This window comes from Rhinopithecus roxellana, chromosome 12, assembly GCF_007565055.1.
Source record: "Rhinopithecus roxellana isolate Shanxi Qingling chromosome 12, ASM756505v1, whole genome shotgun sequence".
Classification (NCBI taxonomy): Eukaryota; Metazoa; Chordata; class Mammalia; order Primates; family Cercopithecidae; genus Rhinopithecus; species Rhinopithecus roxellana.
The window spans coordinates 120,637,925-120,655,593 of record NC_044560.1 but is presented as its reverse complement, the minus strand read 5'-3'; the positions used below and the strand labels follow the sequence as shown (position 1 = coordinate 120,655,593).

At 47.3% G+C, this 17,669-nt stretch overlaps 1 protein-coding gene across 1 annotated transcript; it reads left to right on the top strand.

Annotated features, from left to right (window-relative positions):
* Positions 1-790: 790 nt before the first annotated feature.
* ZNF550 (zinc finger protein 550) lies at positions 791-15,990 on the top strand. The gene is made up of 5 exons (XM_010387000.2): positions 791-997; positions 4,685-4,811; positions 8,350-8,445; positions 11,762-13,279; positions 15,422-15,990. Exons 1-4 carry the CDS (start codon positions 971-973, stop codon positions 12,763-12,765), a joined length of 1,254 nt encoding a protein of 417 aa, XP_010385302.2. The 5' UTR covers positions 791-970; the 3' UTR covers positions 12,766-13,279; positions 15,422-15,990.
* Positions 15,991-17,669: the final 1,679 nt, after the last annotated feature.

The following is a 17,669-nucleotide window of genomic DNA, read 5'->3' as shown; positions in this document are numbered from 1 at the left end:
CCCTAATTAGAAGAGCCCATAAAATTAGAAACCGAAACTCCATTGTGCATGACCCGCTCTCCCTCATTCGTCTGCACTTCCCTCTTCTCTTGGGAAAAGTACACTCTTTTCAGAAACGTGTACTTTTCCTTCTCAATAAAAGCTTTTTGCCATTAGCTTCATTTTGACTCATCCCTGAATTCTTTCTCGCAATGGTGTCAAGAAGCTGGGCTCCGGAAGTGGGTGGGGTCTCACGGCCCCTGGAGACCTTCCCGAGCCCTGGGCAACACCAGTCCTCCCAGAGGACACAGACGTCCCCCAGAGGGAACCCCATGAGCACGTCCCGGGAGTGCTCCACGTGGGAACGGGGGATCCAGATCGACGCCAGTCCCAGGGACAGTGCCTGGGGTCAGGGTGGAGGAGGACGCACTAACCAGGCGTAAGATTTTACTGGTACATGGGAATGTCACTGGGTCACTGAGAGGAGGCAAGTAGGGAACCTCGAGGCAGGGCCCCCTTCATCAAACTCGTTCACCTGGGTGTCTGGGCGAGTGCTCACAGTCTGCTCGTAGGGACGTTGAGGCATCCGAACAATAGGAAGTTTTAAAAATGTACAACCCAGTGTGTACACTTGCTCCACTAAGATCATCTGAGATATACACAATCATGGTGTGCATCATAAAAATGGAAAAAGAGCCAAGCCTGGCTCGTCACCGGACAAAACTACATTACCCAGAAGGTAGTGGGGGCGCGTGCGCCGGACCAACGTCGGCACTGGAAAAGGCGTGGCAGGCGGCCGCGACACAGGGGCGGGACTGCTGGCCTCGCTGGCGTGGACGTTTTTGGGTGGCGCGTTGGTCCTCACTCCCGGAACTGTGCTGGGAAGGATGGTGCGGAGACTGGGGCTCACTTCCGCACCGTTGTAGCACCCGGGGTAGGGTGTTGAGTCCGTGGGAGCTGCCCCACGCGGCCTCGTCCTGCCAACGGTCGGATGGCAGAGGCGAAGGACGCAGCGCAGGTGAGCAGATGGGCCCGGCTCCCGCGGCCAGCCGGCGTCAGCGTCCCGGGCCCGACGAGCGGGAGGACGGCGTTTCGGGATCCTCCGCAGTGCAGTCCCTGCCGTTGCTTCTCAGAGGCCTAGAACGGGGTCGAGCGGCCCCGAGTCCGGAATGCAGGCCTGAGGTGGCGTGGGGAGCGTCCCCATTTCTGGGGTGCGGCGTTGGGGTGTGAAATAGGGTTTTTAGGGACCCGGAACACCTCACAGGTAAGAGGAGCGACCGCGATCCTCCTTGTGACTTCCAGCCGTGTCCTTTTCCGGGCCTGCGACCTTGAACAAGTCCCGTTACTGTCCTCGTCCTTCATTTTTGCACGCGGAAAGTAGAAATATTTACTCTTTTCCCCCCTGGGTTGAGGACGCTTGAACGGCTCCCTGGGTGATGTGTGTGGGTCCGTTGCAGTGCACAGCACGGTCCGGGGACGTCGCTCAGGATGTTGTTTCCGGAGATGCTCCCTGGGCCTGTGCTAGGTTTAGAGACTCAACCCCAGCAGGAGTCTGACCCTCTGGCCTCCTTGGCCTCCTGTCTCTACAGAACGAAGGGCAGCGGCTGAAAGAGGTGGGAGGAGCGTTTTTGCAGTTGCTGCTATGTCAGGGCAGGAAAGGTGGTAGGGCAGGCTGAGGAATTTGTCTTTCAGTTTGGGGCAAGTGACGCTGGGTTGCAACTAACAGTGTATTTTCCTGTTTAAGACATTTAGTTACAGGTGAAAAACGAGTCCATTAAAATGTTCAGAGGTGATGGTATGTAGGATGTGGTGTCCCTTTGGAGATAACACATGAGGCCCAGGGTTACTCTCTAGCAGTCACCCTGATTACTTTCATGATAGCCCAGATTACTGTCAGCTCCTGTTGTACTTGTTGATTTCTCATCCACATCTCCCTCCCTCGCTGTATTCTGACTCCCTCTGGTGTCCACTGCTTAGAGGCCTCGTCTGTTGCACCGTTTAAAGCTGATCAAATCTCTTTGGTCTCCTTGCTCTGTTTTCTTGTCATCTGAATCTTGAAGGCCATCTAACATTGCCTTACTCATTTATTTAGTTGCCTGTTTACGATCTTTTTCCAACCCTGGAATGTGAGTGCCTGTTGCTTCCCTCTCCCAAGACTCAGAACAGCCAGGCTTAAGTACATATATTGTACTTAATAAATGGTTGTTGATTGAATAGGCCTCTCTTTCAGGGACTCCCATCACATTTCCAATAAATCCACCACCTCCTGCCAGCATGGTCTGCAAGGCTCTGCTTGGTCTGCCCTTTTGACCATATCTTCCTTCTCCTTTTCCATTCTCCCCTTTCTCACCGCATTCCTCCAGGGAGTCCTGAGCTTGCCAAGTTCCTTCCCATTTTTCAGCCTTTGCCCTTGCACTTCCCTTTGGCTAGGACATTGTTCTCAGGTCTCTGCAGGGCTGCTCCTCCACACCCATCCTGGCAGTGCTGGCTCTAGCTAAAAGCACCCCTCACTCCCACCTGCCTGCCCTCTGGCAGCTTGGTGAGGTGTTTTAGTGGTGCTCAAATGCTTAGAGCTGCCTGCTGAGATGGGAATAATTATTGTGTTGATTTAGAAATCGATCCTTAGGGAGATCATGTGACATCATCATGGTCACATAGCTGGCAAGTGTCAGATTTATTTGCTTTGCCACAGCTAAGGAAGGTTTAGCTTGACAGGGACACAGTGAGGACCAGAGGACTTAGTGAAGGGGGTCTGCCTCTCCACACCTGTGGGTATTTCTCGCAAGGTGGAGATGAGAGACTGAGAAAAAAAATAAGACACAAAGTATAGAGGAAGAAAAGTGGGCCCAGGGGACCGGTGCTCAGCATATGGAGGACCCACACCAGCACCAGTTTCTGAGTTCCCTCAGTATTTATTGATCACTATCTCTACCATCTCGGTGAGGGGGATGTGGCAGGACTATAGGGTAATGGTGGGGAGAGGGTCAGCAGGAAAACATGTGACTAAAGGACTCTGTGTTATAAGTAAGTTTAAGGAAAGGTGCTGTGTCTGGATGTGCACATAGGCCAGATTTACGTTTGACTTTACACAAACATCTCAGTGTAGTAAAGAGCAGTACTGCCGCCAGCATGTCTCACCTCCAGCCATAAGGCGGTCTTCTATCTCAGTAAATAGAATGTACGATCAGGTTTTACACCGAGACATTCCATTCCCAGGGACGAGCAGGAGACAGAGGCCTTCCTCTTATCTCATCTGCAAAGAGGCCTTCCTCTTTCATTCCTCCTCCTCAGCACAGACCCTTTACGGGTGTCGGGTTCAGGGACAGTCAGGTCTTTCCCTTCTTGTGAGGCCATATCTCAGGCTGTCTCAGTGGGGGGAGACCTTGGACAATACCCAGGCTTTCTTGGGCAGAGGTCCCTGCGGCCTTCCGCAGTGTATTGTGTCCCTGGATTCTCGAGACTGGAGAATGGCGATGACTTTTACCAAGCATACTGCCTGCAAACACATTTTTAACAAAGCACATCCTGCACAGCCCTAAATCCATTAAACCTTGAATCAATACAGCACATGTTTCTGCAAGCACAGGGTTGGGGCTAGGGTTACAGATTAACAGCATCTCAAGGCAGAAGAATTTTTCTTTTTTTTTTTTTTTTGAGACGGAGTCTTGCTCTGTCGCCCAGGCTGGAGTGCAGTGGCTGGATCTCAGCTCACTGCAAGCTCCGCCTCCCGGGTTCATGCCATTCTCCTGCCTCAGCCTCCCGAGTAGCTGGGACTACAGGTGCCCGCCACCTCGCCCGGCTAGTTTTGTGTATTTTTAGTAGAGATGGGGTTTCTTTTTTTTTTTTTTTTTTTTGAGATGGAGTCTCGCTCTGTCACCCAGGGTGGAGTGCTGTGGCCGGATCTCAGCTCACTGCAAGCTCCGCCTCCCGGGTTCACGCCATTCTCCTGCCTCAGCCTCCCGGGTAGCTGGGACTACAGGCGCCGCCACCTCTCCCGGCTAGTTTTTTTTTTTGTAGTTTTTTTTAGTAGAGATGGGGTTTCACCGTGTTAGCCAGGATGGTCTCAATCTCCTGACCTCGTGATCCGCCTGTCTCGGCCTCCCAAAGTGCTGGGATTACAGGCTTGAGCCACCACCGCGCCCGGTCCGAGATGGGGTTTCACCGTGTTAGCCCGGATGGTCTCGATCTCCTGACCTCGTGATCCGCCCGTCTCGGCCTCCCAAAGTGCTGGGATTACAGGCTTGAGCCACCGCGCCTGGCCAGAATTTTTCTTAGTACAGATCAAAATGGAATTTCGTATGTCTTCCTTTTTCTGCATAGACACAGCAACAGTCTGATCTATCTTTCCCCCACACTTAGCTGCTGCTGTTGCTCTTATCATGGTTGGGTTAGTATCAGTCATTTTCCTCCATTCTTTTAATATGCCAGAGCATTTACTGTCTGCTTCCCATAGTCCTCATGGGATTGCCATTGTTTGTGTCACCTTCAACAGCTTCCCATAGAAGGCATTTCTCTCAGGCACAATTGCGTTATGTCAAAAGGCAGTATCTGCCTCCCCTTTGAGTCCTGCACGGAAGTCAGTCCTAAGAAGACCTAGTTGATTCAGACCTGGATCTCTCTGCACATTGACTAGAGACTGAGTGACAGGTTCTGATCCTATCCGACAACACAAGGCCAATAGCATTACTTCTGTTGAACTTTCCAGATGTTGGTGACCTTCAAGGATGTGGCTGTGACCTTTACCCAGGAGGAGTGGAGACAGCTGGACCTGACCCAGAGGACCCTGTACCGAGAGGTGATGCTGGAGACCTGTGGGCTCCTGGTTTCACTAGGTAATGGCTCACCTCTCATCTCTGAGGAGGACCCTAATCTTCTTCTTGATTCTTAGCCAGGCAAAAAGGTCACTGGAACTGCCCACCTTTCTCTTCACAGACCCTGCAATTTTCTGGTCCCACCTCTTCCTGACTGGTTTCCCTTTGTCTGCGTCAGAGATTGTTGGGGTAGAAAATGTCCTTTTAACACAAACCCTCACTCCAGTGCTCAGCCCATTCTGAGGTCCTTAATCCAGATTGCATAAGAAGGAAACTGATTGGCCATCCTGGTGGGGTCAGCTGTGGCCACAGCCCTGTTAAGCAGGGGCCATGGGGGATGGGCTGTTCTTAGAGAAGGGGGTCAGGCAGCCCCCCAGAAGACATTTGTCCTCAGTGCCCCTCGGATATCTCCCTAAGCAATACAATCTGTAAAAAGGCATCTGGGTGCCTGCATGGCCATTAGTTGTTTTCTGATGCTGGATACCCATGCTGTGTTGATCCAGAGGGTGTTTTTAGAGGGTACACAGGAATGTCCTCAAATGGCATGGGTTGGTACCCTGCTAAAGCCATTCCTTTTACTTTCTTTGTCCAGCATGCCAATTGTTGTCATAAAAGTCTCAGATTGGCTGGGCGCGGTGGCTCACGCCTATAATCCCAGCACTTTGGGAGGCCGAGGCGGGTGGATCACGAGGTCAGGAGTTCAATACCAACCTGGCCAAGGTGGTAAAACCCCGTCTCTACTAAAAATACAAAAATTAGCCAGGCGCGGTGGTACGCGCCTGTAATCCCAGCTACTCGGGAGTTTGAGGCAGGAGAATCGCTTGAACCCGGGAGGCAGAGGTTGCAGTGAGCCGACATCACGCCATTGCACCCCAGCCTGGGTGACTGAGCAAGACTCCATCTCAAAAAAAATAAAATAAAAAAATAAAGTCTCAGATCAGCGCCGAGTCTTTCATTTTCCTTTCACTGCCCCAGTGCAGCTCATTTCTTTTTTTAACAGAGGGGACAGCCTCCAACTCAGCCCTGAGAAAGGTACGTGGGCTTGCTGGGACTTAGTGGCATTGTTTTGATTTTGTTGTGATTGCAGACTTCTATTTGTAGGAAGTGAAATTGACTTTCTTATTTACCAGAGCAAAACAAGGTTCCCTTTTAGAATACAATATTTAACAAAAATGGGTCAGGATAAAGAAGTTATTAGAAATGATGGCACACTCCGAGTTCATTTGGGAAGGTAGACATCAATCCATAGATGACAGCTGAAATAAGTTCTAGAAAGAAAAATGAGGGGAATTTAGGAATAAATAAGCAGAACATCATAACCTATTGTGGGTGTTCCAAAGAGGGCATCTCAAGAAGTGACAGTGGAGCTGAGACCTGAAAGCTGAGTAGGACTTAGCTGGATGGAAGGAGGTAGAGGAGGGGAACGGTGTTGCAGGTAGAGGAACCAGTGTACGAAAAGTGACAGGGAGCTCAGCTCTTGGGAGAGCCAAAGGATCATCTGATTCACCTTTCCCACAGCCCTGTCCCAGAACTCAAAGCCAGGCACGTAGCACACATTGGTGGACCTTACTGTGACATGTCTGAAGGAATCCTGGGCTATGGTTCAGAATCTGCCAGTTGGTATTTCTGTGGGTCCTTGTACCTCAGCCGTTGGTCTTCCATACAGAATCCTCCTGTCTTTTACTCACCACATCTAGTGGAAAGCATTTGGCTGCATATAACAGAAAACCAGATCAAACTGGCTTCACCTGGAAGGAAATTCACCAACTCGCCTGATGAGAAGCCTGAGGTGTGGTTGGCTCCAGGCTTGTTCAGTGCCACAGCCCCGTGATGCCATCAAGGATGTCAGAGTTCTTTGTTCCTTCTTCTTGGCTCAGGCTTCCGTATTGTCCTCAGGCTGGCTCCTCATGGGGATGCTGGGTGCTGCAGCCTTGACGGGAGCAGCTGGCCCCCATGGTCAGTCCCTCCTCCCACCCTGGAATAAATGCTCCCTTTTCACAATGAGAATCCAGCGTTGGTCACCTGCCTAATGAAGACTCTTGCATTTACCAATTTATTTCAACCAGTGGTTTTTCTTTTCCTTTTTTTTTTTTTTTTTTTTTTTTGAGATGGAGTCTTGCTCTGTCATTCAGGCTGGAGTGCAGTGGTATAATCTCAGCTCACTGCCACCTCTGCCTCCTAGGCTCAAGCAATCCTCCTAACCTCATCCCCTTGAGTAGCTAGGACCATAGGTACACACCACCATACCCGGCTAATGTTTTATATTTTTGGTAGAGATGGGGTTCCACCATGTTGGCCAGGCTGGTTTCAAACTCCTGGTCTCAAGTGATCCTCCTGCCTCGGCCTCCTAAAGTGCTGGGATTACAGCATGAGCCACCATGTCCAGCCTCAGCCAGTGGTTTTCAGCTCCATCTGGGTCCCAGAATTTTGGGGGGCACATTTTGGAAGTACTGATGCCCAGGTCTCACATGAAGAAACTTTGTTTCATTTGGTTTGAGGTTGGAATCAGGCATCCCCAAGTGGTTCTGAAAGCATGAGGTGTTTGAGAAGCAATGATTTAGACTCGTTAGAAAATGCCTTCTTGGGCCAGGTGCAGTGGCACTTTGGGAGGCTGAGGCAGGAGGAACACTTGAGGCCAGGCACTCGAGACCAGCCTGACCAACATTGTGAAACCCAGTCTCTATTAAAAATACAAAAATTAGCCAGGTATGGTTTTTCATGCCTGTAATCCCTGCTACTCGGGTGGCTGAGGCACGAGAATCCCTTGAACCTGGAAGGTGGAGGTTGCAGTGAGCCAAGCACTGCACTCCAGCCTGGGCAATAGAATGAGACTCTGTTTCAAAAAAAGAAAGAAAGAAAATGCCTTCTGGAGGAAGCGGCTCACCTTTGCAGTTTCCCATGACTGTCCAAGTGTTGTGTGCCTGAACAATGTTGGCTTCCCTAGACGGAGGTCGTGGGCAGTGGGTGTTGTGTAGACAGATAGCACTACCCTCCATGGCAGTTGTAGCCCAACAATGGGATTTGTGCCTGTCTTTATCTCTTTGGCTGCTATAATAAAATGTCATGAATTGAGTGGTTTAAGCAACCAGAGTTTATTTTCTTATGCTTCTGGAGGCTGGGAAGTCCAAGATCAAGGTGTCGGCAAGTTTGATTCCTAATGAGACCTCTCTTCCTGGCTTGCAGATGGCTGCCTTGCTGTGTTCTTACGTGGTGGAGGGACACAGGAGAGATCTCTCCCTCTCCTCCTGTTTTTATAAGGCCATAATCCTGTCAGATTAAGGCTCCACCGTTATAGCCTCATTTAATCTTAATTACCTTCTAAAGATCCCATCTCCATATTTAGTCACGTTGGGTGTTAGGGCTTCAACGTACGACTTTTATGGGGAACACAGTTCACTCAGAGCAATGCCCTTGATTTTCAGGTCTCACATCAGCATTTTGCTTACTTTGGTAGCAGCTTCCTTCATGTCTGGCCCCTGTCATGAAGTCCGAGGCAGGATGGAGAGACTTTCATTTTCTCATTAGATTACCTCTATTCTATTTCTTTTGCTATCAACAGGGCATCGGGTTCCCAAACCAGAGTTGGTCCACCTGCTAGAGCATGGGCAGGAGCTGTGGACAGTGAAGAGAGGCCTCTCACACCCTACCTGTGCAGGTAAGCAGCCACCAGCTGGTCAGGTGGAGTCTTGGCAGTCTTCAGAATGTGAGGGCACCACCACCTCTGAATTTCTGTGTGAAATTGCTCCTTGTGGCCTCCTGGGGGCCTGGTTGTTTCTGACTCACTTTGGGGTATAATGTCCATCATCAGGTGAGCACTGAGCCACACCATTATTCAGAGACACAGTTACCTTCTGCTGTGAACAGGAATCTTTATGGTTGCTCTGGCTCAATCCGGCTGGTAGAAGGGGAGAAGTCATCCCCCGTTGTACATACTTTGCAACTACATAATCTTGACAAGAACTAGGCGTTTGGCCACCTGGATGCTCAGGACTGACAAATGTGATTTGGCTGTGTGTCCATGGAAAATAATGGATTTGGTTTATATCACCTCAGGCTCCTCTACTAAAAAAAAAACCAGTGATATAATTTCTGTGTCATTGAGTTGTTAGAGGATGTAGAGATAATGCATGACACTGCTTAGTTCAGTTCTTGGTCCAAAGGATCAACAAATGTCAGCTAGTTGGTATTATGCATGAACAGTTTTAATCATCATAAATGTAGTTACACATTTCTTTCTGGACTCAAGAGAAAGGGGATTTTCCTCCCCTTGATATTACTGTCGGCATTATGCCCTGAATCCCACTCTTTTCCACCTTCTCCATCCGCTCATCCATCCTCCAGTTAGACCATCAGAGACTCAGAAGCAGCCCTTTGCCCCATGTCTTCCTGCCCCTCTTGTCTTGAAAAACACCAATGTGACATTTGGCCTTCCCCGCCCTACATATGTGCTGATGAGTGTAGCTGGAGCCGTCTGCCTTGTGGATTTGTATCACCACTGAGTCATGGGCTCTCCCCTTGGGCTTCTTGGCCAGCCCCATCTGCAACCCTGTGTTCCAAATGACCCCCCTCCCCATTCCCTCAATCCCACATCTCCACTTCAGTGTCTCAGAGGCACCTTTAGCTCCTGATGCCTAAGCAGACACTCAGTTCAGAGAATGTCTTACTATCCAAGCAGGTTAGAAGGCTGGAATCATGCCACATAGCTCCTGGACTCCACCTAACTTCATCAAACCCAGCATCCATTCATCCCTAGTCCTGCTCATTTTAAATGATCCATATCTCCTGAGTCCATCACCTCCACTGCTTTTCTTGGCTCCTTCACCAGCACCCTAGTCCAGTCATCTTTTGCCTGAGCCATACCAGAGGCTCCTAACAGGTGTCCCCACATCTGCCCCATTCCTCTGGGCAGCTCTTGTCCCTGCACCAGCTCCTGCAGCCACTCAGATGTGTTTCATATTTTCACCACTTCCTCAGCAGCTGTTTCAGTATATAATTAATTTCATGTTAAAAATAGGATGTGTATTTAATATTTTTAAAGATTCATCTGCGCAGTCTCACACCTGGCTTCTCTTGTCCTCTATGGAGGGGCTCTTACCTCTAGTCACGGTCAGTGTCTTTGCCAGTGCCTGCATCACACCTGTTGTGTTCTCAGGGAACTTGCTTTTTAAAAAAATCTCTGCTTTGTCTGTGCCTTCAACTTCTCTATATTCAACACAGAAAGTGTGCTCAATACAAAACCAGAAAGTGAATATAAGTTTAAACAAACAAACAAAAAAGTGTACCCAACTTGCTTACACTTGGGGGAAACAGACAAAATGCTTTTTCACTTACAATACCCTGTAACTTGTGTTGGCCCCACTTGTAAAGCCAAGCTTCTTGGAGTTGTCTCATGTTTGGAAGAGATGTTTACACTTGACTTTAATATTTTTTTGTTTAAAATTTCTCCAAAAAAATCTTACGTATACAATAATAAGTACAAATTTGAAGGGCTCAGCTTAAATTTTTACATTTCTACAAATTGAATTCTTCATCTAGGTCAGAATTTACAATATTTCCAGCACCTTGGCAGTTTCTGTCACCCTGTCTTTGCCAGTAGCTCCTCCTGCAGTAGGAGCCACCGTTTAGACTCTCTCCCTAGGGATTAGTTTTTTTTTGTTTTTTTTTTGTTTTTTTTTTTTTTGAGATGGAGTCTCGCTCTGTTGCCCAGGCTGGAGTGCAGTGGCCCGATCTTGGCTCACTGCAAGCTCCGCCTTCTGGGTTCACGCCATTCTCCTGCCTCAGCCTCCCGAGTAGCTGGGACTACAGGCGCCCGCCACCTCGCCCGGCTAGTTTTTTGTGTTTTTTAGTAGAGATGGGGCTTCACCATGTTAGCCAAGATGGTCTCGATCTCCTGACCTCGTGCTGACCTTGCGATCCGCCCGCCTCGGCCTCCCAAAGTGCTGGAATTACAGGCGTGAGCCATCGCGCCCGGCCAATGTCCCACAATTTAATGAACACTTGTGCTGCATCAAGAACTGTGCATTTTCGGCCGGGCGCAGTGGCTCAAGCCTGTAATCCCAGCACTTTGGGAGGCCGAGACGGGCGGATCACGAGGTCCGGAGATCGAGACCATCCTGGCTAACACGGTGAAACCCCGTCTCTACTAAAAAATACAAAAAATCTAGCCTGGCGACGTGGCGGCGCCTGTAGTCCCAGCTACGTGGGAGGCTGAGGCAGGAGAATGGCGTGAACCCAGGAGGCGGAGCTTGCAGTGAGCTGAGATCCGGCCACTGCACTCCAGCCTGGGCGACAGAGCGAGACTCGGTCTCAAAAAAATAAAAATAAAATAAAATAAAAAAATCCCACCAACAGTGTATGAGGGTTCCCTTTTTTCAGCATCCTTGCCACCATTTGTTATTGCCTGTCTTTTGGATAAAAGCCATTTTAACTGGGATGAGATGATATCTCATTGTAGTTTTGATTTGCATTTCTTTGATGGTCAGTTATGTTGAGCAGTTTTTCATATACCTGTTTGCCATTTGTATGTATTCTTTTGAGAAACGTCTATTCAGATCTTTTGCCCATTTTTAAATCGGATTCTTAGATTTTTTCCTATAGATTTGTTTAAGCTCCTTATATATTCTGGTTATTGATCCCTTGTCAGACGGATGTAAGGGTTCAATTCTGGAAGCAAATGCCCTTCAGACAATGTCATCAAAACTCGATTATCTCTTCCTTACTCTGAACTGTAAAGAGGAATGTCTTTACTCTAGATCCGCTGTCCCCTGGTCCAGCCTGATCTCCAGATTTTCCCTTTAATGGTCTCAAGGATACAAGTACCATAAGAAGTATTTGGTAGCCTGGGTTAGAGATGTAAAAATGCAGCAGTTATCATAGGCACTGTTTTCATCTTCATTTTCCTACTGGTTATTTTGTGTTTTTCTATATTTAATCACTAAAAGACCCCTCCTTTGTTTGTTGATGCCCTTCAGGTGACAGAACACAAGTTCATACCAGAGAGCCAACCACTTACCCACCAGTCTTATCTGAGCGGGCCTTTCTCCGGGGAAGCCTGACTCTGGAATCTTCAACCTCAAGTGACTCGAGGCTGGGGAGATCTAGGGATAAGGAAGGGCTTTTGAAAATGACACCAGAGACAGACCTCCACAAGGAGACCCATCCTGGGAAAGCGAGCCTTGAAGGTGAAGGTTTGGGGACAGATGATGGTCTGCACTCCAGGGCATTACAAGAGTGGTTATCAGCAGATGTTCTCCATGAATGTGACTCACAGCAACCAGGGAAAGATGCCTTGATTCATGCAGAGACAAACCCCTACAAATGCAAGCAGTGTGGGAAAGGTTTTAACAGGAAGTGGTATCTTGTTCGACATCAGAGGGTTCACACTGGAATGAAACCCTATGAATGCAACGCGTGTGGGAAAGCCTTTAGCCAGAGCTCAACTCTCATTCGGCACTACCTCATCCACACTGGGGAGAAACCATACAAGTGCCTTGAGTGTGGAAAGGCCTTCAAACGCAGGTCGTACCTCATGCAGCACCATCCAATCCACACTGGAGAGAAACCCTATGAGTGCAGTCAATGTCGAAAGGCCTTCACCCACCGGTCTACTTTCATTCGCCATAACAGGACCCACACTGGAGAAAAACCCTTTGAGTGCAAAGAATGTAAGAAAGCCTTTAGCAATAGGGCCCACCTAATTCAACACTACATCATCCACACTGGAGAGAAACCATATGATTGCATGGCGTGTGGAAAGGCCTTCAGATGCAGCTCAGAACTCATACAGCACCAGCGGATTCACACTGGGGAGAAGCCCTATGAATGCACCCAGTGTGGGAAGGCCTTTCACCGGAGCACATACCTCATTCAGCACTCTGTCATCCACACTGGGGAGATGCCCTACAAGTGTATCGAGTGTGGGAAGGCCTTCAAACGCAGGTCACACCTTCTGCAGCACCAAAGAGTCCATACATGAGAGAACCCTATTGTTGCAATGAATATAGCAAAGCCTTCACCCACTGTTCTTATCATTCATAATGGGACCCACACGGGAGGAAGAAGCCCTTCGAGTGCAAAGAATGTCAGGAAACTTCATTTTTTTCCTCAGCTCTTTCTTAACTAACACATGAGCAGTCACTTTGGAGAGAAACCCTGTGAATACAGTGAATGTAAGGATCCCTTCAGTCACCACTCAGTTCTCACTCACTGCAGAAGGATTCATGCCAGAGGGAAATGTGGAAGGCACTCCATCAACATCAGAGGACTCAGGCTGGAGAAACATTCCAAATATAACTCTTAAGGACAGTCTTTGGCCAGAGAAAAAATCTTACTGTCCGAGCATCATAATGAAAAGTTACTACATAATTGTCATTGATGTGAGAAAACTTTCTGTGACCAGTTTGTCACTTACTTGTCCTATAAAGAGCCATGCTGGAATTTGACCCACCTCGGGATTTACTCTATGAACTTATGAAAACCTTCAGTCACAGGTATCTTCTTGCTTTATGTCCTTACAGACTTCCCTGTAAGATCAGTTTTATTTTTTGGTAGGGGAATGTTTGAGAGGTAAAGGGGTTTTATTCCCCCCCCCCCCTTTTTTTAAACATACATTCACTGCCATCCTTTGTCAGAGTTGGACAGTGAGGGCAGCTCTTCAAACATTTCTTGGAAGCTGCCTTTGATCCAGACATCTCTGGGAGGATATCCATGAGGAGAGTAATTCTTTGTGAGAAATATGAAGGCTTGTGTCATGAGATTCTTGAATTTATAAGAAATTAGAATACTGAGAATGTCTTCATGTGACACTTCTGTTTTATATGTAGGGTAAGAAGAACCCATGTACGAATGGCCACATTAAAATGTGCACCACTTTAGACTGTTTAAGGCTTTGATTTTTATTAATAAACTTACTATTTTTTAAGAGACAGGGACTTGCTCTGTCACCCAGGCTAGAGTGCAGTGGCATGATCATAGCTCCCTGTAACCTCGAACTCCTGGGCTCAAATGGTCCTCTTGCCTCAAGTTTCTGAGTAGCTTGGAATACAGGCATGCACCACTATGCCTGGCTAATTTTTGTAATTTTAGTAGAGACAGGGTTTTACCATGTTGGCTGGGCTGGTCTGGAACTCCTGGCCTCAAGTGATCCACCTGCCTTGGCCTCCCAAAGTGCTGGGATTACAGGTGTGAGTCACTGCACCCAGCCTTAAATTATTTTGTATAGATGGGGTCTTGCTGTGTTCCCCAGATTTGTCTCAAACTGCTAGACTCAAGTGATCATCCTGCCTCAGCCTCCTAAAGTGTTGGGATTATAGGTGTGAGCCACCACACCTAGCCTAATATGGTTTCAGATGCTCAGCACTCTCACATTTTCCTGATTCCATTCTATTTGTTTGTTGTCTTTATTTTCTCTGGCAACATAGTGATCACTTTGTACTTGCTTGGCCCTCTCAGGTGAGTCCTAATTCTTTCTGGTATTTCTCAGGTTCTTTAATCCTGTGTAGAGAGGTATTTTCAGGTCTCCCTTAGCATTTTTCTAGGAATTGCATTACAGCTAAAACAGGCAAAATAAAACACACAACTAAGACGAATCCATGGTAAACCCAGTAAACCCAAGAAAACAACATGGAATCTTATTGTCTGATCTTGTAAACATTTGTGTGAAGTTTAACTACAAAATAAAGTGCCTAGCATTTTAACAGGTGAATCAGGATATATGTGTGCAGGTTTACGTGAGTTTCATAGTTAACCACCAGGACCTTATTCCCTTGGTGCTAGCATTGAATATGGTAATTTGTTTTGTTTTGTTTTGAGATGGAGTCTCACTCTGTTGCCTAGGCTGGAGTGCAGTGGTGCGATCTTGGCTCATTGCAACCTCTGCCTCCCGGGTTCAAGCAATTCTCCTGCCTCAGCCTCCCGAGAAGCTGGGATCACAGGAATGTACCACTGTGCCCCACCTAAGTTTTGTATTTTTAGTAGAGACAGGGTTTTGCCATGTTGCCCAGGCTGGTCTTGAACTCCTGACCTCAGGTGATCCACCCACCTCAGCCTCCCAGAATCCTGGGATTACAGGTGTGAGCCACTGCACTTAGCCTGAATATGGTAATTTGAAATTCCTTTTGTGAGATTTTATTTTAGTTTTCTTTTTTTTTTTTTTTTTTTGAGACGGAGTCTTGCCGGATCTCAGCTCACTGCAAGCTCCGCCTCCCGGGTTCACGCCATTCTCCTGTCTCAGCCTCCCGAGTAGCTGGGACTACAGGCGCCCACCTCGTCGCCCGGCTAGTTTTTTGTATTTTTTAGTAGAGACGGGGTTTCACCGTATTAGCCAGGATGGTCTCGATCTCCTGACCTCATGATCCGCCCGTCTCGGCCTCCCAAAGTGCTGGGATTACAGGCTTGAGCCACCGCGCCCGGCCTTATTTTAGTTTTCAAGCTACATGAGACAATGTTAGGTTAAAACGTGTATCGTGTGAAAAATAGAAAAATATTTTCTCACTCTGAGCTTTCCTAACAACCTTTTAAAGCACTGCATATATATTTCATGTTTTCATAGTGGGCATGTATCTTTTACTGTGGTCCTTTTGCACATAAATACAATTCTTGGTGAGTTGAGTTCTCTGTTTTTGTTTTTTCAGGACAGAGTGCAGTTTCCTTTCCCCTGGGAAGGAGAGTTGACTCTTGAGGACCACCACCCTCCTGCATCCTTTCTCTGGAAGGCTGCATGTATTGTAGCTGTGGCTGTACTTGTACCTAAGGCCCTGGATTCAAGAGAGTTGGAGAAATCCCTCTAGAAACATATTGGCTGTCATCAAAGGGTTCTTTCCAGGCCTGAGGACCTAGGCCCCAGTTTGTCCCAAAGCAGGAGTGATGTTTTCCATGGGATAAAGGACACCCTGGGGTTTTTCTTAGCTTTCAACTCTTTCTGTACAGTCTTAAAGCGTTTGGTAAAAGGATCTACTATGAACTTGCTGCTGTGATAGACAAGAATCTCATGAGACACCTGTCATTTAGCTCCATGGCCACTCACTGTTGTGTTCATATTTGGAAGAGTAGGATGCAGTGGATGGCTGGGCTAGGGGTCCTGCCTTTGAGCAGGGAAGGAACTTACTGTCTAGTATAGGAAAAACACATGAGAACAGGTGCAATATATTGACCTAAACTTGTTTAGCACCCATTTTTAAGTCAATAAAAGTTGTGAACTTCAGTATGTTTTCCACAAATACTCAGTTTATGATTGAGGTAAAACTTTTTTTTTTTTTTTTTTTTTTGACGGAGTTTCACTCTTGTTGTCCAGGCTGGAGTGCAGTGGCGCCATCTCAGCTCACTGCAACTTCTGCCTCCCGAGTTCAAGGGATTCTCCTGCCTCAGCCTCCTGAGTAGCTGTGATTATAGGCACCCACCACCACGCCTGGCTAAGTTTTTTGAATTTTTAGTAGAGACGGGGTTTCACGTGTTGGCCAGACTGGTCTTGAATTCCTGACCTCAGGTAGTCCACCCGCCTCAGTCTCCCAAAGTGCTGGGATTACAGGTATGAGCCACTGTGCCCCGGGGGGGTAAAACATGTTTTCTTGTTCATGTTTGTTATTGTAACTTTGTTACATTGAATGAACAAATTAGATAAAAAGCACTATGCTCTTATGGTGCTTAATCTGTAAGAAATGATTGTGGGGGTGGGACTAGTTATGACCATTCACAGTTGGTGCACTTCAATTAGTCTCACAGAGGAAATGTGGACGGTGAATTCACTTAGCAAATCAGTCATGCAAAGACAAATTAGAAATCTTAATGTTTGTAAGCAGACAAAAAATGTGTCTGGAAGGATTCTCACCCAGTTAAATGGTATTTGCTCCTTGGGTGTAGAGGGAGGGAAGGGATGGGGCAGAGGGGAGTGTCAGAGTGAACATTCACTTTAACTTCATGCACACGTGGAAATGTTTGAAATGTTCACAGTAAATTTTATAATTTCAGAAAAACCACTTAAGGTTGAAAAGAGAAATTTAAGAAATCGCTGACGGAATAAAAACATAATAGAACTAGAACACTGAAGGAAATGAAAGCAGGAAGGAAAGCACCAGAAGTGATTTGGAAGAGAAAGTCTAAAATGAATGTGAACAACAGAGTGATCAGAAGAGTGTAGGGAATTAATAGTTTCTTTAAACAAGCTATCTCACAATGGAAACCTGTTTATCTTGAAATTGCTGTGATTATTATTCACTCTGCCCTTGAAAGAACTGCAGAAATTCATAGGGCAATGTTAACTGTTTGTGTCTCCAAAAAAGATGTTGGAGTCGTTACCTTCAGAACCTCAGGTAATCATGTTAATTAATCCATTAGGTTAGTTCCTAATTGAATATAACTGTGTCCTTACAAAAATGGGAAATTTGGGCCTGGTGGGGTGGCTCACGCCTGTAATCCCAGCACTTTGGGAGGCCAAGGCGGGTGGATCACGAGGTCAGGGGATCGAGACCATCCTAACAGGGTGAAACCCCATCTCTACTAAAAATACAAAAAATTAGCCCGACGTGGTGGCGGGCGCTTGTAGTCTCAGCTACATGGGAGGCTGAGGCAGGAGAATCACTTGAACCCGGGAGGCGGAGGTTGCAGTGAGCCGAGATCGTGCCACTGCACTCCAGCCTGGGCGACAGACTCCATCTCAAAAAAAAAAAAAAAAAAAAAAGGGAACTTTGGTCATAAAGGCAGATGTACAGAGGGAAGACAATGTGAAGACACAGGAAGAACATCTTCAAGTCAAGGAACACATGGGGCTACCAGAAACCGAGAGAAAAGCATGGAACATGTTCTAGTAAGAAGTGTCTGGGTTGTTTGGGGTTTTTTCTTTGGTTTGGAGTTTTGTGGTGTTAAATTATTATTTTTTTGAGACGG

Coding starts and splice junctions, on each gene's coding strand:
- ZNF550 (XM_010387000.2), top strand. CDS start 971: ATGGCAGAGGCGAAGGACGCAGCGCAG. Junction 4,812..8,349: donor TGGGCTCCTGGTTTCACTAG/GTAATGGCTCAC, acceptor TGCTATCAACAG/GGCATCGGGTTCCCAAACCA. Junction 8,446..11,761: donor CTCACACCCTACCTGTGCAG/GTAAGCAGCCAC, acceptor GATGCCCTTCAG/GTGACAGAACACAAGTTCAT.